General features: G+C 54.3%; 1 protein-coding gene across 2 annotated transcripts in view; it reads left to right on the top strand.

Moving 5' to 3' along the window:
- Window positions 1-24,414, top strand: part of LOC138246684 (nectin-2-like) — a 91,453-nt gene that overhangs the window by 25,386 nt on the left and 41,653 nt on the right. For both annotated transcript variants that reach the window (XM_069201453.1, XM_069201452.1), the window contains exon 3: window positions 8,386-8,691. In XM_069201453.1, coding sequence (XP_069057554.1) covers window positions 8,386-8,691 — 306 coding nt within the window. The remainder of the gene's footprint in view (window positions 1-8,385; window positions 8,692-24,414) is intronic.

Genomic DNA, 24,414 nt, shown 5'->3' with positions numbered 1-24,414 from the left:
AGCAAAAGTGTCTCCCACCCTCCATGTCTTGCAGTGAAAGCGCCTACCACCCTCCATGTCCTGCAGCGAAAGTGTCTCCCACCCTCCATGTCCTGCAGTGAAAGCATCTCTTACCCTCCATGTCCTGCAGCAAAAGCGTCTCCCACCCTCCATGTCCTGCAGCGAAAGCGTCTCCCACCCTCCATGTCCTGCAGTGAAAGCATCTCTTACCCTCCATGTCCTGCAACGAAAGGGTCTCCCACCCTCCATGTCCTGCAGAGAAAGAGTCTCCCACGCTCCATGTCCTGCAACAAAAGCATCTCCCACCCTCCATGTCCTGCAGCAAAAGCATCTCCCACCCTCCATGTCCTGCAACAAAAGCATCTCCCACCCTCCATGTCCTGCAGCAAAAGCATCTCCCACACTCCATGTCCTGCAGTGAAAGCATCCGCCACCTTCCATGTCATGCAGTGAAAGCATCTCCCACCCTCCATGTCCTGCAGTGAATGCGTCTCCCCCCTCCATGTCTTGCAGCGAAAGTGTCTCCCACCCTCCATGTCCTGCAGCAATAGTGTCTCCCACCCTCCATGTCTTGCAGTGAAAGCGCCTACCACCCTCCATGTCCTGCAGCGAAAGTGTCTCCCACCCTCCATGTCCTGCAGTGAAAGCATCTCTTACCCTCCATGTCCTGCAGCAAAAGCGTCTCCCACCCTCCATGTCCTGCAGCGAAAGCGTCTCCCACCCTCCATGTCCTGCAGTGAAAGCATCTCTTACCCTCCATGTCCTGCAACGAAAGGGTCTCCCACCCTCCATGTCCTGCAGAGAAAGCGTCTCCCACGCTCCATGTCCTGCAACAAAAGCATCTCCCACCCTCCATGTCCTGCAGCTAAAGCTTGTTCCACCCTCCATATCCTGCAGTGGAAGCGTCTCCCTCCATGTCCTGTAGCGAAAGCGTCTCCCACCCTCCATGTCCTGCAGTGAAAGCGTCTCCCACCCTCCATGCCCTGCAGTGAAAGCGTCTCCCAGCGTCTCCCACCCTCCATGTCCTGCAGTGAAAGCGTATCCCACCCTCCATGTCCTGCAGCGCCAGCTTCTCCCACCCTCCATGTCGTGCAGTGAAAGCGTCTCCTACCCTCCATGACCTGCAGCGAAAGCGTCTCCCACCCTCCATGTCCTGCAGCAAAAGCATCTCCCACACTCCATGTCCTGAAGTGAAAGCATCCTCCACCCTCCATGTCATGCAGTGAAAGCATCTCCCACCCTCCATGTCCTGCAGTGAAAGCATCTCCCACCCTCCATGTCCTGCAGCGAAAGCGTCTCCCACGCTCCATGTCCTGCAAAAAAAGCATCTCCCACCCTCCATGTCCTGCAGCGCTAGCGTCTCCCACCCTGCATGTCCTACAGTGAAAGTGCCTCCTACCCTCCATGTCCTGCAGGGAAAGCGTCTTGCACCCACCATGTCCTGCAGCAAAAGCGTCTCCCACCCTCCATGTCCTGCAGCAAAAGCATCTCCCACACTCCATGTCCTGCAGTGAAAGCATCCTCCACCCTCCATGTCCTGCAGCGAAAGCGTCTCCCACGCTCCATGTCCTGCAACAAAATCATCTCCCACCCTCAATGTCCTGCAGCGCCAGCGTCTTCCACCCTCCATGTCCTGCAGTGAAAGCATCTCTTACCCTCCATGTCCTGCAGCGAAAGCCTCTCCCACCCTCCATGTCCTGCAGTGAAAGCATCTCTTACCCTCCATGTCCTGCAGTGAAAGCATCTCCCACCCTCCATGTCCTGCAGCGGAAGTGTCTCCCACTCTCCATGTCCTGCAGTGAAAGCATCTCCCACCCTCCATGTCTTGCAGTGAAAGCGTCTCCCACCCTCCATGTCCTGCAGTGAAAGTGTCTCCCACCCTCCATGTCCTGCAGTGAAAGCGTCTCTCACCCTCCATTTCCTGCTGTGAAAGCGCCTCCCGCCCTCTATGTCCTGCAGTGAAAGCGTCTCCCGCCCTCTATGTCCTGCAGTGAAAGCATCTCCCACTTTCCATGTCCTGCAGCGAAAGCGTCTCCCACCCTCCATGTCCTGCAGCGAAAGCGTGTTCCACCCTCCATGTCTTGCAGTGAAAGCGTCTCCCACCCTCCATGTCCTGCAGTGAAAGTGTCTCCCACCCTCCATGTCCTGCAGCGAAAACGTCTCCCACCCTCCATGTCCTGCAGTGAAAGCATCTCCCACCCGCCATGTCCTGCAGCGGAAATGTCTCCCACTCTCTATGTCCTGCAGTGAAAGCATCTCCCACCCTCCATGTCTTGCAGCGGAAGCGTCTCCTGCCCTCCATGTCCTGCAGTGAAAGCGTCTCCCACCCTCCATGTCCTGCAGTGGAAGCGTCTCCCACCCTCCATGTCTTGCAGTGAAAGCATCTCCCACCCTCCATGTCCTGCAGTGAAAGCGTCTCCCACCCTCCATGTCCTGCAGTGAAAGTGTCTCCCACCCTCCATGTCCTGCAGGGAAAGCGTCCCCCACCCTCCATGTCCTGCAATGGAAGCGTCTCCCACCCTCCATGTCTTGCAGTGAAAGCGTCTCCCACCCTCCAAGTCCCGCAGTGGAAGCGTCTCCCTCCATGTCCTGCAACGAAAGCGTGTTCCACCCTCCATGTCATGCAGCGAAAGCGTCTCCCACCCTCCATATCCTGCAGCGAAAGCATCTCCCACTCTCCATGTCCTGCAGCGAAAGCATCTCCCACCCTCCATGTCCTTCAGCGAAAGCGTCTTTCACCCTCCATGTCCTGCAGTGAAAGCGTCTCTCACCCTCCATTTCCTGCTGTGAAAGCGCCTCCCGCCCTCTATGTCCTGCAGTGAAAGCGTCTCCCGCCCTCTATGTCCTGCAGTGAAAGCATCTCCCACTTTCCATGTCCTGCAGCGAAAGCGTCTCCCACCCTCCATGTCCTGCAGCGAAAGCGTGTTCCACCCTCCATGTCCTGCAATGGAAGAGTCGCCCACCCTCCATGTCCTGCAGTGAAAGCGTCTTTCACCCTCCATGTCCTGCAGTGAAAGAGTCTCCCACCCTCCATGGCCTGCAGTGAAAGCGTCTCCCAGCGTCTCCCGCCCTCTATGTCCTGCAGCGAAAGCGTCTTCCACCCTCCATGTCCTGCAGCGAAAGCGTCTCCTACCCTCTATGCCCTGCAGCGAAAGCGTCTCCTACCCTCCATGTCCTGCAGCGAAAGCGTCTCCCGCCCTCCATGTCCTGCAGTGAATGCGTCTCCCCCCTTCATGTCCTGCAGCGAAAGTGTCTCCCACTCTCCATGTCCTGCAGGCAAAGCGTCTCCCACCCTCCATGTCTTGCAGTGAAAGCATCTACCACCCGCCATGTCCTGCAGCAAAAGTGTCTCCCACCCTCCTAGTCCTGCAGTGAAAGCATCTCTTACCCTCCATGTCCTGCAGCGAAAGCGTCTCCCACCCTCCATGTCCTGCAGTGAAAGCATCTCTTACCCTCCATGTCCTGCAGCGAAAGCGTCTCCCACCCACCATGTCCTGCAGCGAAAGCGTGTTCCACCCTCTATGTCCTGCAGCGAAAGCATCTCCTACCCTCCATGTCCTGCAGCTAAAGCGTGTTCCACCCTCCATATCCTGCAGTCCATGTCCTGTAGCGAAAGCGTCTCCCACCATCCATGTCCTGCAGTCAAAGCGTCTCCCACCCTCCATGCCCTGCAGTGAAAGCGTCTTCCAGCGTCTCCCAGCCTCCATGTCCTGCAGTGAAAGCGTATCCCACCCTCCATGTCCTGCAGCGCCAGCTTCTCCCACCCTCCATGTCCTGCAGTGAAAGCGTCTCCTTCCCTCCATGACCTGCAGGAAAAGCGTCTCCCACCATCCATGTCCTGCAGTGAAAGTGTCCCCCACCCTCCATGTCCTGCAGTAAAAGCGTCTCCTACCCTCCATGCCCTGCAGCGAAAGCTTCTCCCACCCTCCATGTCCTGCAGGGAAAGCGTCTCCCGCCCTCTATGTCCTGCAGCGAAAGCATCTCCCACCCTCCATGTCCTGCAGCGAAAGCGTCTCTCACCCTCCATGTCTTGCAGTGAAAGCGTCTCCCACCCTCCATGTCCTGCAGTGAAAGTGTCTCCCACTCTCCATGTCCTGCAGGGAAAGCGTCTCCCACCCTCAATGTCTTGCAGTGAAAGCGTGTACCACCCTCCATGTCCTGCAGCGAAAGTGTCTCCCACCCTCCATGTCCTGCAGTGAAAGCATCTCTTACCCTCCATGTCCTGCAGCGAAAGCGTCTCCCACCCTCCATGTCCTGCAGTGAAAGCATCTCTTACCCTCCATGTCCTGCAGCGAAAGCGTCTCCCACCCTCCATGTCCTGCAGCGAAAGCGTGTTCCACCCTCTATGTCCTGCAGCAAAAGCATCTCCTACCCTCCATGTCCTGCAGCTAAAGCGTGTTCCACCCTCCATATCCTGCAGTGGAAGCATCTCCCTCCATGTCCTGTAGCGAAAGCGTCTCCCACCATCCATGTCCTGCAGTCAAAGCGACTCCCACCCTCCATGCCCTGCAGTCTCCCAGCGTCTCCCAGCGTCTCCCAGCCTCCATGTCCTGCAGTTAAAGCGTATCCCACCCTCCATGTCCTGCAGCAAAAGCATCTCCCACACTCCATGTCCTGCAGTGAAAGCATCCTCCACCCTCCATGTCGTGCAGCGAAAGCATCTCCCACCCTCCATGTCCTGCAGCGAAAGCATCTCCCACCCTCCATGTCCTGCAGCGAAAGCGTCTCCCACGCTCCATGTCCTGCAACGAAAGCATCTCCCACCCTCCATGTCCTGCAGCGAAAGCGTCTCCCACCCTCCATGTCCTGCAGTGAAAGCGTCTCCCACCCTCCATGTCCTGCAGTGAAAGTGTCTCCCACCCTCCATGTCCTGCAGGGAAAGCGTCCCCCACCCTCCATGTCCTGCAATGGAAGCGTCTCCCACCCTCCATGTCTTGCAGTGAAAGCGTCTCCCACCCTCCAAGTCCCGCAGTGGAAGCGTCTCCCTCCATGTCCTGCAACGAAAGCGTGTTCCACCCTCCATGTCATGCAGCGAAAGCGTCTCCCACCCTCCATATCCTGCAGCGAAAGCATCTCCCACTCTCCATGTCCTGCAGCGAAAGCATCTCCCACCCTCCATGTCCTTCAGCGAAAGCGTCTTTCACCCTCCATGTCCTGCAGTGAAAGCGTCTCTCACCCTCCATTTCCTGCTGTGAAAGCGCCTCCCGCCCTCTATGTCCTGCAGTGAAAGCGTCTCCCGCCCTCTATGTCCTGCAGTGAAAGCATCTCCCACTTTCCATGTCCTGCAGCGAAAGCGTCTCCCACCCTCCATGTCCTGCAGCGAAAGCGTGTTCCACCCTCCATGTCCTGCAATGGAAGAGTCGCCCACCCTCCATGTCCTGCAGTGAAAGCGTCTTTCACCCTCCATGTCCTGCAGTGAAAGAGTCTCCCACCCTCCATGGCCTGCAGTGAAAGCGTCTCCCAGCGTCTCCCGCCCTCTATGTCCTGCAGCGAAAGCGTCTTCCACCCTCCATGTCCTGCAGCGAAAGCGTCTCCTACCCTCTATGTCCTGCAGCGAAAGCGTCTCCTACCCTCCATGTCCTGCAGCGAAAGCGTCTCCCGCCCTCCATGTCCTGCAGTGAATGCGTCTCCCCCCTTCATGTCCTGCAGCGAAAGTGTCTCCCACTCTCCATGTCCTGCAGGCAAAGCGTCTCCCACCCTCCATGTCTTGCAGTGAAAGCATCTACCACCCGCCATGTCCTGCAGCAAAAGTGTCTCCCACCCTCCTAGTCCTGCAGTGAAAGCATCTCTTACCCTCCATGTCCTGCAGCGAAAGCGTCTCCCACCCTCCATGTCCTGCAGTGAAAGCATCTCTTACCCTCCATGTCCTGCAGCGAAAGCGTCTCCCACCCACCATGTCCTGCAGCGAAAGCGTGTTCCACCCTCTATGTCCTGCAGCGAAAGCATCTCCTACCCTCCATGTCCTGCAGCTAAAGCGTGTTCCACCCTCCATATCCTGCAGTCCATGTCCTGTAGCGAAAGCGTCTCCCACCATCCATGTCCTGCAGTCAAAGCGTCTCCCACCCTCCATGCCCTGCAGTGAAAGCGTCTTCCAGCGTCTCCCAGCCTCCATGTCCTGCAGTGAAAGCGTATCCCACCCTCCATGTCCTTCAGCGCCAGCTTCTCCCACCCTCCATGTCCTGCAGTGAAAGCGTCTCCTACCCTCCATGACCTGCAGGAAAAGCGTCTCCCACCATCCATGTCCTGCAGTGAAAGTGTCCCCCCCCTCCATGTCCTGCAGTAAAAGCGTCTCCTACCCTCCATGCCCTGCAGCGAAAGCTTCTCCCACCCTCCATGTCCTGCAGGGAAAGCGTCTCCCGCCCTCTATGTCCTGCAGCGAAAGCATCTCCCACCCTCCATGTCCTGCAGCGAAAGCGTCTCCCGCCCTCCATGTCCTGCAGTGAATGCGTCTCCCCCCTCCATGTCCTGCAGCGAAAGTGTCTCCCACTCTCCATGTCCTGCAGGGAAAGCGTCTCCCACCCTCAATGTCTTGCAGTGAAAGCGTGTACCACCCTCCATGTCCTGCAGCGAAAGTGTCTCCCACCCTCCATGTCCTGCAGTGAAAGCATCTCTTACCCTCCATGTCCTGCAGCGAAAGCGTCTCCCACCCTCCATGTCCTGCAGTGAAAGCATCTCTTACCCTCCATGTCCTGCAGCGAAAGCGTCTCCCACCCTCCATGTCCTGCAGCGAAAGCGTGTTCCACCCTCTATGTCCTGCAGCAAAAGCATCTCCTACCCTCCATGTCCTGCAGCTAAAGCGTGTTCCACCCTCCATATCCTGCAGTGGAAGCGTCTCCCTCCATGTCCTGTAGCGAAAGCGTCTCCCACCATCCATGTCCTGCAGTCAAAGCGACTCCCACCCTCCATGCCCTGCAGTCTCCCAGCGTCTCCCAGCGTCTCCCAGCCTCCATGTCCTGCAGTTAAAGCGTATCCCACCCTCCATGTCCTGCAGCAAAAGCATCTCCCACACTCCATGTCCTGCAGTGAAAGCATCCTCCACCCTCCATGTCGTGCAGCGAAAGCATCTCCCACCCTCCATGTCCTGCAGCGAAAGCGTCTCCCACGCTCCATGTCCTGCAACGAAAGCATCTCCCACCCTCCATGTCCTGCAGCGAAAGCGTCTCCCACGCTCCATGTCCTGCAACGAAAGCATCTCCCACCCTCCATGTCTGCAGTGAAAGCGTCTCCCACCCTCCATGTCCTGCAGTGAAAGCGTCTATTACCCTCCATGTCCTGCAGTGACAGCGTCTCCTACCCTCCATGACCTGCAGCGAAAGCGTCTCCACCATCCATGTCCTGCAGTGAAAGCGTCTCCCACCCTCCATGTCCTGCAGCGAAAGTGTCTCCTACCCTCCATGTCCAGCAGGGAAAGCGCCTTGCACCCTCCATGTCCTGCAGCGAAAGCGTCTCCTACCCTCCATGTCCTGCAGCGAAAGCGTCTCCCACCCTCCATGTCCTGCAGCGAAAGCATCTCCCACACTCCATGTCCTGCAGTGAAAGCATCCTCCACCCTCCATGTCGTGCAGTGAAAGCATCTCCCACCCTCCATGTCCTGCACTGAAAGCATCTCCCACCCTCCATGTCCTGCAGCAAAAGCGTCTCCCACGCTCCATGTCCTGCAACAAAAGCATCTCCCACCCTCCATGTCCTGCAGCGCCAGCGTCTCCCACCCTCCATGTCCTGCAGCGAAAGCATCTCTTACCCTCCATGTCCTGCAGCGAATGCGTCTCCCACCCTCCATGTCCTGCAGCGAAAGCGTCTCCCACCCTCCTTGTCCTGCAGTGAAAGCGTCTCTTACCCTCCATGTCCTGCAGTGAAAGCGTCTCCCACCTTCCATGTCGTGCAGTGGAAGCGTCTCCCACCCTCCATGTCCTGCAGCGGAAGCGTCTCCCACTCTCCATGTCCTGCAGTGAAAGCATCTCCCACCCTCCATGTCTTGCAGTGGAAGCGTCTCCCGCCCTCCATGTCCTGCCGCCCTCCATGTCCTGCAGCGAAAGTATCTTCCGCCCTCCATGTCCTGCAGCGAAAGCATCTCCCACCCTCCATGTCCTGCAGCGAAAGCGTCTCCCGCCCTCCATGTCCTGCAGTGAAAGCGTCTCCCACCCTCCATGTCCTGCAGCGAAAGCGTCTCCCACCCTCCATGTCCTGCAGCAAAACCGTCTCCCACCCTCCATGTCCTACAGCGAAAGCGTCTCCCACCCTCCATGTCCTGCAGCGAAACCATCTACCACCCTCCATGTCCTGCAGCGAAAGCGTCTCCCACCCTCCATGTCCTGCAGCCGTGCTTCTGATGCCAGCCTCCTTCCAGCTGAGAACCTCTTGTTTCTTCTTCTCTTTATTCCTCAGCGAAACCCAACAACAGTGCCCATGCAGTGCCTGCTTCAGTGGGCACAACCCAGCTGGCAGAGGTGGCCGTCTGCACCTCGGCCCGTGGGTATCCCCCCGCGAAGATCACCTGGGTGTCAGACCTCAGCTTTCTTGTGAACACCACAGAGAGTGTGAACACAGACGGAACAGTCACCGTGCAAAGCCGCCTCCTGATGAAGCCAGCCATCCAGGCACACAACCAGACGGCCACCTGCATGATCCGCAGCAGGCCGGGGGCAGTGGAGGAGAGCATTCCGGTGGTCCTGTCCATCAGCTGCGACAGAGGTGAGTGTGTGTGGTGCTCCTGGTGAAAAACCACAAGCCGTAGTGAGCACTGGTCCTACAGTCAGTGAGAGAACAGCGCAGCCCACAGTGAGCGCAGATCCTGCAGACAGTGAAAGAACAGCACAGCCCACAGTGAGCACAAGTGCTGCAGTCAGTGAAAGGACAGCACAGCCCCCAGTGAGCACAAGTGCTGCAGTCAGTGAAAGAACAGCACAGCCCACAGTGAGCACAGGTCCTACAGTCAGTGAGAGAACAGCACAGCCCACAGTGAGCACAAGTGCTGCAGTCAGTGAAAGGACAGCACAGCCCACAGTGAGCACAGGTCCTACAGTCAGTGAGAGAACAGCACAGCCCACAGTGAGCGCAGATCCTGCAGTCAGTGAAAGAACAGCACAGCCCACAGTGGGCACAAGGGCTGCAGTCAGTGAAAGAACAGCACAGCCCCCAGTGAGCGCAGGTCCTGCAGTCAGTGAAAGAACAGCGCAGCCCACAGTGAGTGCAAGTGCTGCCGTCAGTGAAAGAACAGAACAGCATGTTAGAAATGGGGTCTTTGATTGGCAGTCAGGTTACCTCCTGTCCAAGCAAGGACCCTTACTTTAGTTAGGGTAAAAGAGAATCACCCTCAGCTAACCCCCGCTCACCCCCTTGGTAGCTTGGCACCAGAAGACTTAACTTCAGAAGCAAGGTGTAAAGTATTTGCACCATCACACACAATAACTTAGTGAAAATACAACAAAATGACACAACACATTTATCTAAACAAAACAAGACCAAAATGAAAAAAATCCGACATACACAATTCAAGTTATGAATTTAAAAAAGAAGACGGTGGTCATGATGACATTGGCGGTTCTGTCCCGCCACGCCTGTGGTTGCGGTCAGACCGCCAACAGCGTGGTGGCGCAGGACGGCCAAATTATGACCATTGCAGTGAACTGACTGCATCGCAGCCAGTTCACCTCTTGTACCGCCAGGGCGGTGAGACTGCCTTGCCGAAGGTTGACCACCTTCGACCCGTTGGTCCATCTAACACCGCCCGCTGTATTATGAGTAACCTTACCGCCCGGGATTCCGTGGCGGAAGCCCTGCCACAAAATCCTTGGCAGTAAGGATACTGGTGACAGGAATACTAATTCCAGTCACCACAACAGGACTCCGCAACTCCCCCTCCAAGTAGGAGGCCCCCCACCCCATCAGAAGCCCCCCAAACCTCCAAGCAGCAATAACCCCCTCCCCTGGTCCCCGTGCTGATTCCCGCGCCTCTGATCCCTGTGCTGACCCCCTGATCCCTGTACTTTCCCCCTACCCCTGATCCATGCACACCCACACCACACTTACATACATACACACACACAAGCAAACACGGCCACAGCACCCTCCCACCCCCCTCATACAGGCTTTCACACAAGCACACAGACACATGCACAGAAACACACACAATACCCACCACCCACCTCCATTCACACACAAACACACACACCCATTCATGCACACAACACTTAACACCCCCCCCCACAGTGGTCGTCTGGGAGGGAACTGGGTCCATGGCGCTTGTTCCGCCAACACAACACCGCCACGCCGTTTACAATGTTGTGATACGGCGGGCGGTGTTGTGGTGATGAGGTGGCGGCAGGGAGCAAGCTCCACTAGACCGCCGACCTCCAGTATGGCTGCTGGCGGCTTCCCCACCAAATAGTGGCAGAGAGCCGCCAGCAGCCACAATATGGCGGTCTTCAGACTGCCAACACTGGCGGTCACATGGCGGCAGTGACTTCGGCGGTCTACGGAATAGACCGCCGGAGTCATAATGAGAGCCTAATACCCGTATTTATACTTTTTTTAGCGCCGCATTTGCGCAAAAAAAGTATAAATACGGGCCTAAGAGTCTTAGGGGCAGATGTAGTAAAAATCAGAATTGCGACTCACAAATTGCGAGTCAGACCGACTTGCAATTTGCGAGTCGCAATTCAGAATGTAGGAGGGTGTCAGTCTTTGTCCTCTCTCAGGCAGAAGCAGCTACTCCAGGCCAACCCAGCAAAGCATAGTCACAGGCAAAGGGGCAGTACTCCTCCTCCAGCTCTTCTCCCGAGCAGAGGTTCCTCTTGGTTCCAGAAGTAATCTGATTTTCAGGGGTTTTAGGTGGTCTTCTTATACCCCTTTCTGTCTTTGAAGAAGGCCTACTTCAAAGAGAAGTCTCTTGTTTTCAAGACCCTGCCTTGCCCAGGCCAGGCCCCAGACACTCACCAGGGGGTCGGAGACTGCATTGTGTGAGGGCAGGCACAGCCCTTTCAGGTGTAAGTGACAACTCCTCCCCTCCCTCCCAGCACAGATGGCTCATCAGGAAATGCAGGCTACACCCCAGCTCCCTTTGTGTCACTGTCTAGAGCCGTGGTACTCAAAGTCCCGCAGACACGTCGGACAAACGCCATATGATAATGACCGCCGTACATAAACATAGAAGAGGGCCGGGGCAGCATGCGCAATAGTGGCTTCTTTGTGCATGCTCCCGCGGCCCTCCTCTATGCTTATGTATGGCGGCCATTATCTTATAGCGTTTTCCATGACGTCTCCACGTCTGCCCCTATAAGCCCCGCCCCCCCCACCCCCGCTGGCACTTCATTGCGTCCCTCGGCCACAAACCATGTTGCCATTATGGCCCGAGAAAAAGTTTGTGAGTACCCATGGTCTAGAGAGAGGTGCAAACAGCCCAACTGTCAAACTGACCCAGACAGTCACAGAATGGTTTAAGCAAGAAATGGCCTACTTTCTAAAAGTGGCATTTTCAAAAACACAATCTAAAAATCAACTTCACTAAAAGATGTATTATTAAATTGTGAGTTCAGAGACCCCAAATTCCACATGTCTATCTGTTCACTAACAGAATCTGTGCTTAAATAATATTTAAAGGCAGCCCCCATGTTAACCTATGAGAGGGATAGGCCTTGCAAAAGTGAAAAGCGAATTTGGCAGTATTTCAGTTAGGACATATAAAACACATAAGTACACGTTGTGGGAGGCTAGCCTGGCTTATAGTGGGTACCTTGTGGTACTTACACTCTGTGCCAGGTCCAGTTATCCCTTATTAGTAGAATAGAGGTGTTTCTAGCAGCTTAGACTGATAGAGGTAGCTATAGCAGAGCAGCCAAGGCTGAACTAGGAGACATGCAAAGCTCCTACTATACCCCTTACATCATATAGCACTATATCACAAGAAACCACAATACTCAGAGTTACTAAGAATAAAGGTAAACAATAAGGACCACAGCACACAATATAAACAGCAGTGATAGCATCCAAGGTATGCAGAGGACATTAGAGAAGAAAAAGGCACGTAAGTATCCCAAGTTCTTAGTAGAAAGTTTCTTTAAAAACGCAGTTTGCTTCATTAAGAGGGAACGTCCATCAAACACAGCCAACACGTGTTTCGTCACACAGGTGACTTTTTCAAGGCTGCAAAGAGACACATATACATACTGATGTTTTATGTTGTCCCGAACTGATCACCACAGAAGCAAAGCCAACAAACAAAATGTTAAAGAGAATCTAAATCCACGATAGAGAATCCGAGAAGCGTGAAACCAAATGTAGAGGATCAGATAGAAAAAGTCCATGGACATGGCAAACCAGAAACTAATTAAGATGGTGAACAAACACCATGCGGAAACACCTAGGTGAAAGAACGATATTGCAGAAATCCCAGATTATAACCAACAGGAAGTGTGCTCATTCCTTAAGGACCAAACACCCATAGTGATTGTTAACTGTAACTAATGAGCCATGTGTGAAAATTGGCCAGTATAATAGTAAGTGAGTCGACTAAACAAAGGAATGTGTGCTTCAGAGAGGGGAGGGAACAGCAGCTTATAGCCGTACCTAAAATGTGGGTATAGTGTCCTCTGCATACCTTGGATGCTATTACTTACATATTAGTGCTGTGTACATTGCGTGGTGTGGTCCTTATTGTTTACTGTTATTTGGGTTTAGCTATACACATTTCCTTTGCTTATGGGTAGTAGAGCACCCCCCACTTGCACCATTCGCAAATTGTAGTATTTCCTTGCTCAGATTACTGGGTATACTCCCTGGAAGTGCTGCATTCTTCACCCTTACTACCCTGCTAAAAATAAAGGTACTTTATTTTAGTGACAATGTGCCGAAAATAACTCAGAGAATATACTCCCTTAGGAGGTAAGTAAAATATACAAAATATACACACAAACCAAAATCAGGTAAGTAAAACAGTCAGAAAGTAGTGCAAACTCTGTAGTGTACAATAGGATGCAATAGGCCGAGGGGCAACACAAACCATATACTAAGGAAGTGGAATGCGAACTACGAATGGACCCCTAGGCTAGCATAGTGCGTAGAGGGTCGCTGGGAGTGTAAGAAAACACTTAGGGTGTCCAAGATACCCCAACACAAGACCCTGGAAAGTAGGAGTAAAGTGATACTATTTCCCAAGAAACACACTAAAGTTGTGATAAAGGATTTTGCAAAGACCACAACAGACTGCAAAGCACTGAAGACGGATTCCTGGACCTGAGGACCTGCAAGGAAAGGAAACCAAGTCCAAGAGTTGTAAAAGTGTCCAGGGGGGCAGGAGCCCACTAAACCCCGGATAAAGGTACAAAATGGCTGCCTCCAGATGGAAGAAGCTGAAGATTCTGCAACAACGGAAGATGCCAGGAACTTCTCCTTTGCATAGAAGATGTCCCACGGCGTGCTGGAGGATGCAGAGTTGTTTTTTTCACGCAGAAAGTCTGCAAACAACCCTTGCTAGTTGCAAAGGTTGCGGTTGAAGAAAATGGGTGCTGCCCGGGCCCAGGAAGGACCAGGAGGTCGCCCCTTGGAGGAGGAGACAGAGGGGGCGCTCGGCAACACAGAGAGCCCATGCAGAAGCAGGCAGCACACGCAGAAGCACTTGAACAGGAGTTCAAGAAATCTGAGCATGGCGGTCATCTCAACACTACAAAAGAGGGTCCCACAAAGTTGGTGGTCAACTCACCGAGTTGAGCAATGCAGGAAGGAGTGCTGGAGACCTTGGCTGCGCTGTGCACGAAAGATTCCTTGCAAACGTGCACAGAAGCCCTAGGAGCTGCAGTTCATGCAGTACACAGGATTACTGTCTGGCATGGGGAAGCAAGGACTTACCTCCACCAAATGTGGACAGAAGGACCACTGGACTGTCGGGGTCACTTGGCTCCACCACCTGTGTTCCAGGGCCCACGCTTGTCAGGATGAGAGGGGTCCCAGAGTACCAGTGATGCTGAAGTTTGGTGCCTGCTGAAAACTGGGGGAAGAGTCTGTCGACCCACGGGAGATTTCTTCGTGGCTTCCAGTGCAGGATGAAGGACTGAAGACGGATTCCTGGACCTGAGGACCTGCAAGGAAAGGAAACCAAGTCCAAGAGTTGTAAAAGTGTCCAGGGGGGCAGGAGCCCACTAAACCCCGGATAAAGGTACAAAATGGCTGCCTCCAGATGGAAGAAGCTGAAGATTCTGCAACAACGGAAGATGCCAGGAACTTCTCCTTTGCATAGAAGATGTCCCACGGCGTGCTGGAGGATGCAGAGTTGTTTTTTTCACGCAGAAAGTCTGCAAACAACCCTTGCTAGTTGCAAAGGTTGCGGTTGAAGAAAATGGGTGCTGCCCGGGCCCAGGAAGGACCAGGAGGTCGCCCCTTGGAGGAGGAGACAGAGGGGGCGCTCGGCAACACAGAGAGCCCATGCAGAAGCAGGCAGCACACGCAGAAGCACTTGAACAGGAGTTCAAGAAATCTGAGCATGGCGGTCATCTCAACACTACAAAAGAGGGTCCCACAAAGTAGGTGGTCAACTCACCGAGTTGAGCAATGCAGGAAGGAGTGCTGGAGACCTTGGCTGCGCTGTGCACGAAAGATTCCTTGCAAACGTGCACAGAAGCCCTAGGAGCTGCAGTTCATGCAGTACACAGGATTACTGTCTGGCATGGGGAAGCAAGGACTTACCTCCACCAAATGTGGACAGAAGGACCACTGGACTGTCGGGGTCACTTGGCTCCACCACCTGTGTTCCAGGGCCCACGCTTGTCAGGATGAGAGGGGTCCCAGAGTACCAGTGATGCTGAAGTTTGGTGCCTGCTGAAAACTGGGGGAAGAGTCTGTCGACCCACAGGAGATTTCTTCGTGGCTTCCAGTGCAGGATGAAGGCAGGCAGCCCCCAAAGCATGCACCACCAGGAAACAGTTGAGAAAGCCAGCAGGATTAGGCGCTACAATGTCACTGGTAGTCTTCTTGCTACTTTGTTGCAGTTTTGCAGGCGTCCTGGAGCAGTCAGCGGTCGATCCTTGGCAGAAGTCGAAGAGGGAGTTGCAGAGGAACTCTGGTGAATTCTTGCAAGTCGTTATCTGAGGAAAAGCCCACAGGAGAGACCCTAAATAGCCCTCAGAGGAGGATTGGCCACTTAGTCAGGTAAGCATCTATCAGGAGGTGTCTGTGACGTCACCTGCTGGCACTGGCCACTCAGAGGCCTCCAGAGTGCCCTCACACCTCTGGAAACAAGATGGCAGAGGTCTGGGACACACTGGAGTAGCTCTGGGCACCACACCTGAGGTGGTGATGGACAGGGGAGTGGTCATTCCCCTTTCATTTGTCCAGTTTTGTGCCAGAGCAGGGACTGGGGGTTCCCTAAACAGGTGTAGACTGGCTTATGCAGAGATGGGCACCATCTGTGCCCTTCAAAGCATTTCCAGAGGCTGGAGGAGGCTACTCCTCCCTAGCCTTCACACCTATTTCCAAAGGGAGAGGGTGTAACACCCTCTCAGAGGAAATTCTTTGTTCTGCCTTCCTGGGACTGGGCTGCCCAGACCCCAGGAGGGCAGAACCCTGTCTGTGGGTTGGCAGCAGCGGTAGCTACATAGAAAACCCCTGAGAGCTGGTTTGGCAGTACCCGGGGTCCATATTGGAGCCCCGAGGATGCATGAGATTGGCACCCCAATACCAGATTTGGCATGGGGGAACAATTCCATGATCTTAGACATGTTACATGACCATATTCGGAGTTACCATTGTGAAGCTACATATAGGTATTGACCTATATGTAGTGCACAAGTGTAATGGTGTCCCCACACTCACAAAGTGCGAGGAAATGGCCCTGAACTATGTGGGGGCACCTTTTCTAGTGCAGGGGTGCCCTCACACTTAGTAACTTTGCACGTAACCTTCACCAAGTGAGGGTTAGACATATAGGTGACTTATAAGTTACTTAAGTGCAGTGAAAATGTGTGCGTTATTTCACTCAGGCTGCAGTGGCAGTCCTGTGTAAAGGTTTGTCTGAGCTCCCTATGGGTGGCAAAAGAAATGCTGCAGCCCATATTGATCTCCTGGAACCCCAATACCCTAGGTACGTAGGTACCATATACTAGGGAATTATACGGGTGTTCCAGTGTGCCAATCAGAATTGGTGAAAATGGTCACTAGCCTGCAGTGACAATTTTAAAGACAGAGAGAGCATAAACACTGAGATTCTGGTTAGCAGAGCCTCAGTGATACAGTTAGGCACCACACAGCGAACACATATATATAGGCCACAAACTATGAGCACTGGGGTCCTGGCTAGCTTTTGCACCTTCATCCTGGGTTTAGTGGACTCCTGTCCTCCCTGGACACTTTTGTGACTCTTGGACTTGGTCTTCTTCCTTTACAGGTCCTCAGGTCCAGGAATCCATCTTGAGTGCTTTGAAGTCTGTTGTGCTCTTTGCAGAATCTCCTATCATGACTTTAGAGTGTTTCTGGAGAAGTAGGGTAACTTTACTCCTACTGTTCAGGGTCTTGGGGTGGGGTATCTTGGACTCCCTGTAGGAAGTTGGCTTTGTATGTACTATTTCAAAGTAAGAAATAGCATGCACAGAGTCCAAGGGTTCCCCTTAGAGGTAAGATAGTTGCAAAAAGAAATAATTTTAATGCTCTATTTTGTGGTAGTGTGGTCGAGCAGTAGGCTTATCAGAGGGTAGTGTTAAGCATTTGTTGTGCACACACAGGCAATAAATGAGGAACACACACTCAAAGACAATTACAGACCAATAGGTTTTTATATAGAAAAATATATTTTCTTTGTTTATTTTAAGAACCACAGGTTCAAGATTTACAGACAATACTTTAAATGAAAGGTATTTCACTTAAGAACTTTAGGAACTTTGAATTAGCAAAATAGCATATACAGTTTTCACACAAATGGCATATAGCTATTTTAAAACTGGACACTGCAATTTTCAACAGTTCCTGGGGGGGGTAAGTGTTTGTTAGTTTTGGAGGTAAGTAAACCACCTACAGGGTTCAAAGTTGGGTCCAAGGTAGCCCACCGTTGGGGGTTCAGGGCAACCCCAAAGTTACAACACCAGCAGCTCAGGGCTGGTCAGGTGCAGAGTTCAAAGTAGTGCCCAGAACGCATAGGCTTCAATGGAGAAGGGGGTGCCCCGGTTCCAGTCTGCCAGTAGGTAAGTACCCGTGACTTCGGAGGGCAGACCAGGGGGGTTTTGTAGGGCACCGAGGGGGAAACAAGTCAGCACAAAAAGTACACCCTCAGCGACACGGGGTGGCCGGGTGCAGTGTGCAAACAGGCGTCGGGTTTGCAATGGAGTTCAATGGGAGACCAAGGGGTCTCTTCAGCGATGCAGGCAGGCAAAGGGGGGGCTACTCGGGGTAGCCACCACCTGGGCAAGTGAGAGGGCCACCTGGGGGTCGCTCCTGCACTGCAGGTCAGATCCTTCAGGTGGTGGGGGCTGCGGGTGCAGTGTCCTTACCAGGCGTCGGGTCTTTGAAGCAGGCAGTCGCGGTCAGGGGGAGCCTCGGGATTCCCTCTGCAGGCGTAGCTGTGGGGGCTCAGGGGGGTCAAGTCTAGCTACTCACGGGCTCGCAGGCGCCGGGGAGTCCTCCCTGTAGCGTTGGTTCTCCACAAGTCGAGCCGGGGGCATCGGGTGCAGAGTGCAAAGTCTCACGCTTCTGGCGGTAAACGTGTGTTGTTTCAAAGTTGCTTCTTTGTTGCAAAGATGCTTCTTTCTTGGAGCAGAGCCGCTGTCCTCAGGAGTTCTTGGTCCTTTTAGATGCAGGGCAGTCCTCTGAGGCTTCAGAGGTCACTGGACCCTGGGAACGCTTCGCTGGAGCAGTGTCTTTAGAAGTGGGGAGACAGGCTGGTAGGGCTGGGGCCAAAGCAGTTGGTGTCTCCGTCTTCTCTGCAGGTTTTCAGCTCAGCAGTCCTTCTTCGTCTTAGGTTGCAGGAATGTATCTTGCAGGGTTCTGGGAGCCCCTAAATACTCGATTTAGGGGTGCGTTTAGGTCTCAGGGGTTAATAGCCAATGGCTACTAGCCCTGAGGGTGGCTACACCCTCTTTGTGCCTGCTCCCTGAGGGGAGGGGGGCACATCCCTAATCCTATTGGGGGAATCCTCCATCTGCAAGATGGAGGATTTCTAAAAGTCAGAGTCACCTTAGCTCAGGACACCCAAGGGGCTGTCCTGACTAGCCAGGGACTCCTCCTTGTTTTTCTCATTATCTCCTCCGGCCTTGCCGCCAAAAGTTGGGCCGTGGCTGGAGGGGGCTGGCAACTCCACTAGCTGGAGTGCCCTGGGGTGCTGTAACAAAGGGGGTGAGCCTTATACTCTTATGGCTACCCTGCACTTACAATGTCTAAGGTTTTGTTTAGATACTGTAGGAGCACCCTGCCTTAGGGCTGTAAGGCCTGCTAGAGGGGTGACTTATCTTTGCCATGGGCAGTGTGAGGTTGGCATGGCACCCTGAGGGGAGTGCCATGTCGACTTAGTCATTTAATCCCCACCAGCACACACAAGCTGTGAAGCAGTGTGTCTGTGCTGAGTGAGGGGTCTCCAGGGTGGCATAAGAAATGCTGCAGCTACACTCGACACCACTGCCCTCTACTCCGCACCACTACACTCTACGCTGCTGCCCTCTACTCCGCACCGCTGCACTCTACGCCACTGCCCTCTACTCTGCACCGCTACACTCTACGCCACTGCGCTCTACCCTGCGCTGCTGCACTCAACGCCCCTACCCTCTACTCTGCACCGCTGCACTCTACGCCCCTACCCTCTACTCTGCACCACTGCACTCTACGCCACCTACACTCTACACCACTGCCCTCTACTCTGCACCGCGACACTCTACGCCACTACACTCTACTCCGCACAGCTACACTCTACGCTGCTGCCCTCTACTCCGCACCGCTGCACTCTACGCCACTGCCCTCTACTCTGCACCGCTACACTCTACGCCACTGCGCTCTACCCTGCACTGCTGCACTCAACGCCCCTACCCTGTACTCTGCACCGCTGCACTCTACGCCCCTACCCTCTACTCTGCACCACTGCACTCTACGCCACCTACACTCTACACCACTGCCCTCTACTCTGCACCGCGACACTCTACGCCATGCCCTCTACTCTGCACCGCGACACTCTACGCCGCTGCACTCTACGCCACTGCCCTCTACCCTGTGCTGCTGCACTCTACGCCACTGCCCTCTACTCCGCACCGCTGCACTCTACGCCACTGCCCTCTACCCTGCGCTGCTGCACTCTACGCCACTGCCCTCTACTCCGCACCGCTGCACTCTACGCCACTGCCCTCTACTCTGCACCGCTGCACTCTACGCCGCTGCACTCTACGCCACTGCCCTCTACTCTGCACCGCTGCACTCTACGCCGCTGCACTCTACGCCACTGCCCTCTACCCTGCGCTGCTGCACTCTACGCCACTGCCCTCTACTACGCACTGCTACACTCTACGCCACTGCCCTCTACTCCGCACCGCTACACTCTACGCCACCGCCCTCTACTCCGCACCGCTACACTCTACGCCACTGCCCTCTACTCCACACAGATACACTCTACGCCACTGCCCACTACTCTGCACCGCGACACTCTACGCTGCTGCTCTCTACTCCGCACCGCTGCACTCTACGCCACTGCCCTCTACTCTGCACCGCTACACTCTACGCCACTGCCCTCTACTCCACACAGATACACTCTTTGCCACTGCCCACTACTCTGCACCACTACACTCTACGCCGCTGCACTCTACGCCACTGCCCTCTACTCTGCACCGCTACACTCTACGCCACCGCGATCTACTCTGCAACACTGCACTATACGCCACTGCACTCTTTGACACTGTACTCTACTCTGCACCACCGTACTGCACTCTCCACCATTGCACTATATGCCACTGCTTTCTATGCCACTTCTCTTTATGCCACTGCTCTCTATGCCAAAGCACTGTATGCCACTGCTCTCTATGCCAATGCACTATACGCCACTGCTCTCTATGCAAATGCACTCGATGCAACTTCTCCCTATGCCACTACTCTCTATGCCAATGCACTGTATGCCATTGCTCTCTATGTCAATGCACTCTATGCAACTTCTCCCTATGCCACTGCACTCTATGCCAATGCACTATACGCCACTGCTCTCGACACTGCTGCTCTCTATGCAAATGCACTTGATGCAACTTCTCCCTATGCCATTGCTCTCTATGCCAATGCACTGTATGCTACTTCTCCTTATGCCACTGCTCTCTATGCCAACGCACTCCATACCACTGCTCTCTACACTGCTGCTCTCTATGTCAATGCACTCTATGCAACTTTTCCCTATGCCACTGCTCTCTATGCCAATGCACTCTGTGCCACTTCTCCTTTTGTCACTGCACTCTATGCCAACGCACTCTATACCACTGCACTCTACGCTACTGCTCTCTATGCCAGCGCACTCTATACCACTGCTCCCTACGCCACTGCTCTCTATGCCAAAGCACTGTATGCCACTTGTCTCTATGCCAATGCACTATACGCCACTGCTCTCTATGCCAATGCAGTCTACGCCACTGCTCTCTTTTGCAATGCACTTGATGCAACTTCTCCCTATGCCACTGCTCTCTATGCCACTGCTCTCTGTGCCAATGCACTCTATGCCACTTCTCCTTATGCCACTGCTCTCTATGCCAATGCACTCTATGCAACTTCTACCTATGCCACTGCTCTCTGTGCCAGTGCACTCTATGCCACTTCTCCTTATGCCACTGCTCTCTATGCCAATGCACTCTATACCACTTCACCTTATGCCACTGCTCTCTCTGCCATTTCTCCTTATGCCACTGCTCCCTATGCCAATGCACTCTATGCACCTTCTCCCTATGACACTGCTCTCTGTGCCAATGCACTATATGCCACTTCTCCTTATGCCACTGCTCTCTACGATACTGCTCTCTATGCCAATCCACTCTGTGCAACATCTCCCTATGCCACTGCTCTGTATGCCAATGTGTTTCTGCCACTTCTCCTTATGCCACTGCTCTCTCTACGCTACTGCTCTCTATGCCAATGCACTCTATACCACTTCTCCTTATGCCAGTGCTCTTTATGCCACTTCTCCTTATGCCACTGCTCTCTATGTCAATGCACTCTATTCAACTTCTCCCTATGCCACTGCTCTCTATGCCAATGCACTCTATACCACTTCTTCTTATGCCACTACTCCCTATGCCAATGAACTCTATGCCACTTCTCCTTATGCCACTGCTCTCTATGCCAATGCACACTATGCCACTTCTCCTTTTGCCACTGCTCTCTACGCTACTGCTCTCTATGCCAATGCACTCTATACCACTTCTCCTTATGCCACTGCTCTCTATGCCACTTCTCCCTATCAATCAATCAATCAATCACGATATTTATAAAGCGCGCTATGTACCCGTCAGGGTTTCGAGGTGCTAGGGGGAAGGGGGGGTGGAGGTGTGCTGCAGTTAGCGGTCGAAAAGCCAGGTTTTGAGGAGTCTCCTGAAGGTGAGGAGGTCCTGGGTCTGGCGTAGAGATGTGGGGAGAGAGTTCCAGGACTTGGCGGCGAGGAAGGAGAAGGATCTGCCGCCGCAGGTCTTGCGCTGGATTCGGGGGACGACGGCGAGGGCGAGGTTGGCGGATCGGAGTTGACGTGTGGGAGCGTAGAAATTGAGTCTGGAGTTGAGGTAGGAGGGTCCGGCGTTGTGAAGTGCCTTGTGAGCGTGGGTGAGGAGTTTAAAGGTGATCCTCTTCTCCACCGGGAGCCAGTGGAGTTCTCTCAGGTGAGGGGAGATGTGACATCGGCGGGGTATGTCGAGGATCAGTCGGGCGGAGGCATTTTGGATACGCTGGAGTCGTTTGATGTCTTTGGTTGGGATGCCTGTGTAGAGTGCGTTGCCATAGTCAAGTCTGCTGCTGACGAGGGCTTGGGTCACCATCTTTCTGGTCTCTGTTGGAATCCACTTGAAGATTCTGCGGAGCATGCGGAGGGTGTTGAAACAGGAGCAGGAGACGGTGCTGACCTGTTTGGACATGGTGAGTGCAGAGTCCAGGATGAAGCCGAGGTTTCTTGCGTGGCTGGCAGGGGTGGGTGGGGGTCCGAGGTCGGCGGGCCACCATGAGTCGTTCCAGGCCGAAGGAGAGCGCCCGAGGATGAGGATTTCCGTCTTGTCGGAGTTGAGTTTCAGGCGACTGTTGTTCATCCATTCGGCGATGGATTTTAGTCCTTCGTGGAGGTTTGTTTTGGCGGTGAGTGGGTCTTTGGTCAGGGAGAGGACGAGCTGGGTGTCGTCGGCGTAGGAGATGATGCTGAGGTGATGCTGGCGGGCCAGTTTTGCGAGGGGGGCCATGTAGACGTTGAACAAAGTAGGGCTGAGGGAGGATCCTTGGGGGACGCCGCAGATGAGGTTGGTGGCTTTGGAGCGAAAGGGGGAGAGTCGGACTCTCTGAGTTCTGTCGGAGAGAAAGGATGAGATCCAGTGGAGGGCTTTGTCTTGGATGCCGGCTTCCTGGAGGCGGGTCAGTAGGGTGCGGTGGCAGACTGTGTCAAAAGCGGCTGATAGGTCGAGAAGGATGAGGGCCGAGGTTTCGCCGTTGTCCATTTGATGTCTGATGTCATCTGTGGCGGCGAGGAGAGCAGTCTCCGTGCTGTGGTTTCGTCTGAATACGGATTGTGAGGGGTCCAGGATGGAGTTGTCTTCGAGGAAGTGGGTGAGTTGTGTGTTGACGATCTTCTCGATGACTTTTGCTGGAAAAGGGAGGAGAGAGATCGGGCAGAAGTTTTTGAGATCGTTGGGATCGGCCTTGGGTTTCTTGAGAAGGGGTTGGATTTCAGCGTGTTTCCAGCTGTCCGGGAAGGTGGCGGAGGTGAAGGAGAGGTTGATGATCTTGCGGAGTTTGGGGGCGATGGTGGCGTTGGCTGTGTTGAAAACATGATGAGGGCATGGGTCCGTGGGGGAGCCTGAGTGGATGGTGTTCATGGTTGCCATGGTTTCTGCGTCGTCCACGTGGGTCCAGGCGGTGAGGTGGCAGTCGCGGTTGGAGACGTCGGGGGGGGATCTGGCGGTGGGCCGGTGTTGAAGCTGTTGTGGATGGTAGCGATTTTCTGGTGGAAGAAGGTGGAGAGGTCGTCGCAGAGTTTCTGGGAGGGCGGGATGTCGTTGGCGTTGGCTTTTGGATTTGAGAGTTCTTTCACGATGCCGAAGAGTTCTTTGCAGTCGTGGGCGTTGTTGTTGATGCGTTCGGTGAAGTGGGCGCGCTTGGCGACGCGGATCCGTTGGTGGTGTTCGCGTTTTGCGTCTTTGAGGGAGGCGAGGTTGTCGGGCGTGCGTTCTAGGATCCATTTCTTTTTGAGCTTCTGACAACGGCTTTTGGAGGTGGTTAGTTCGTCTGTGAACCAGGCTGGTTTTTTCTTTCCTTGGTTGGCGGTGGGCTTCTTGAGTGGGGCTAAGGTGTTGGCGCAGTCGAGGATCCATTGATGGAGGTTGATGGCGGCTGTGCTCGGGTCGGTCGCGTCGGGTGGAGGGTTTTTAACGAGGGTGCTGGTCAGTAGGTCTTGGGTGACTTTGCCCCAGCGGCGGTAGGGGGGTAGATGGATGCGGTGTTGCTCAGTAATTTTCTTATAGGAGAAATGGATGCAGTGATGGTCAGTCCAGTAGAGTTCGGAGGTGTGGCTGAAAGAGATGTGGTTGCTTGAGGTGAAGAGGGGGTCGAGGGTGTGTCCAGCGGTGTGGGTCGGAGTGTTGACCAGCTGGCGGAGTCCGAGGTTGAGGAGGTTGGAGGTCAGTGCTGCGGTGTTGACGTCGTTGATATTTTCCATATGGTAGTTTAGGTCTCCCAGGAGGATGTAATCCGGGGAAGCGAGGGCGTGGGTGCTTGCGAGGTCGGCGATGGTGTCGCTGAAGGGGGCTCTTGGTCCTGGAGGGCGGCATATGAGGGTTCCTCTGAGGGTCGTGTTGGGGTCTGTGTGGATCTGGAAGTGGAGGTGTTCGGCAGTCTTGAGGGTGTCGTCAGTGTGGGTGTGGATTTTGAAGGAAGCTTTGTGAGCGATGGCTATTCCGCCGCCGATTCCGTTGGTTCGGTCTCTTCTGGTGATTTTGTAACCGTCCGGTATGGCGATGGCGATGTCCGGAGCCGAGGAGTCGTTCCACCAGGTTTCGGTCAGGAAGGCCACGTCGGGTGCAGTGGAGTCGAGCAAATCCCAGAGCTCGATGGCGTGTTTTCGTGCGGAGCGGGTGTTGATGAGGATGCAGTTCAGGTGGTTGGGGTTGAGTGATTCTATTGTTGGTTTTGTCGTTCTGATGCAGGAGAAGTTGCAGGAGCGGCAGGAAAAAGGTCCTTTAGTGTGCTTCGGGGACGCCAGGAAGCACTCCGTGGAGGAGCCGGTGTTGAAAGCGCGGA

Source organism: Pleurodeles waltl, chromosome 7 (genome assembly GCF_031143425.1).
Source record: "Pleurodeles waltl isolate 20211129_DDA chromosome 7, aPleWal1.hap1.20221129, whole genome shotgun sequence".
Lineage (NCBI taxonomy): Eukaryota > Metazoa > Chordata > Amphibia > Caudata > Salamandridae > Pleurodeles > Pleurodeles waltl.
Note: the sequence above shows the minus strand (reverse complement) of the source record. Positions and strands in the feature narration are given on the sequence as shown.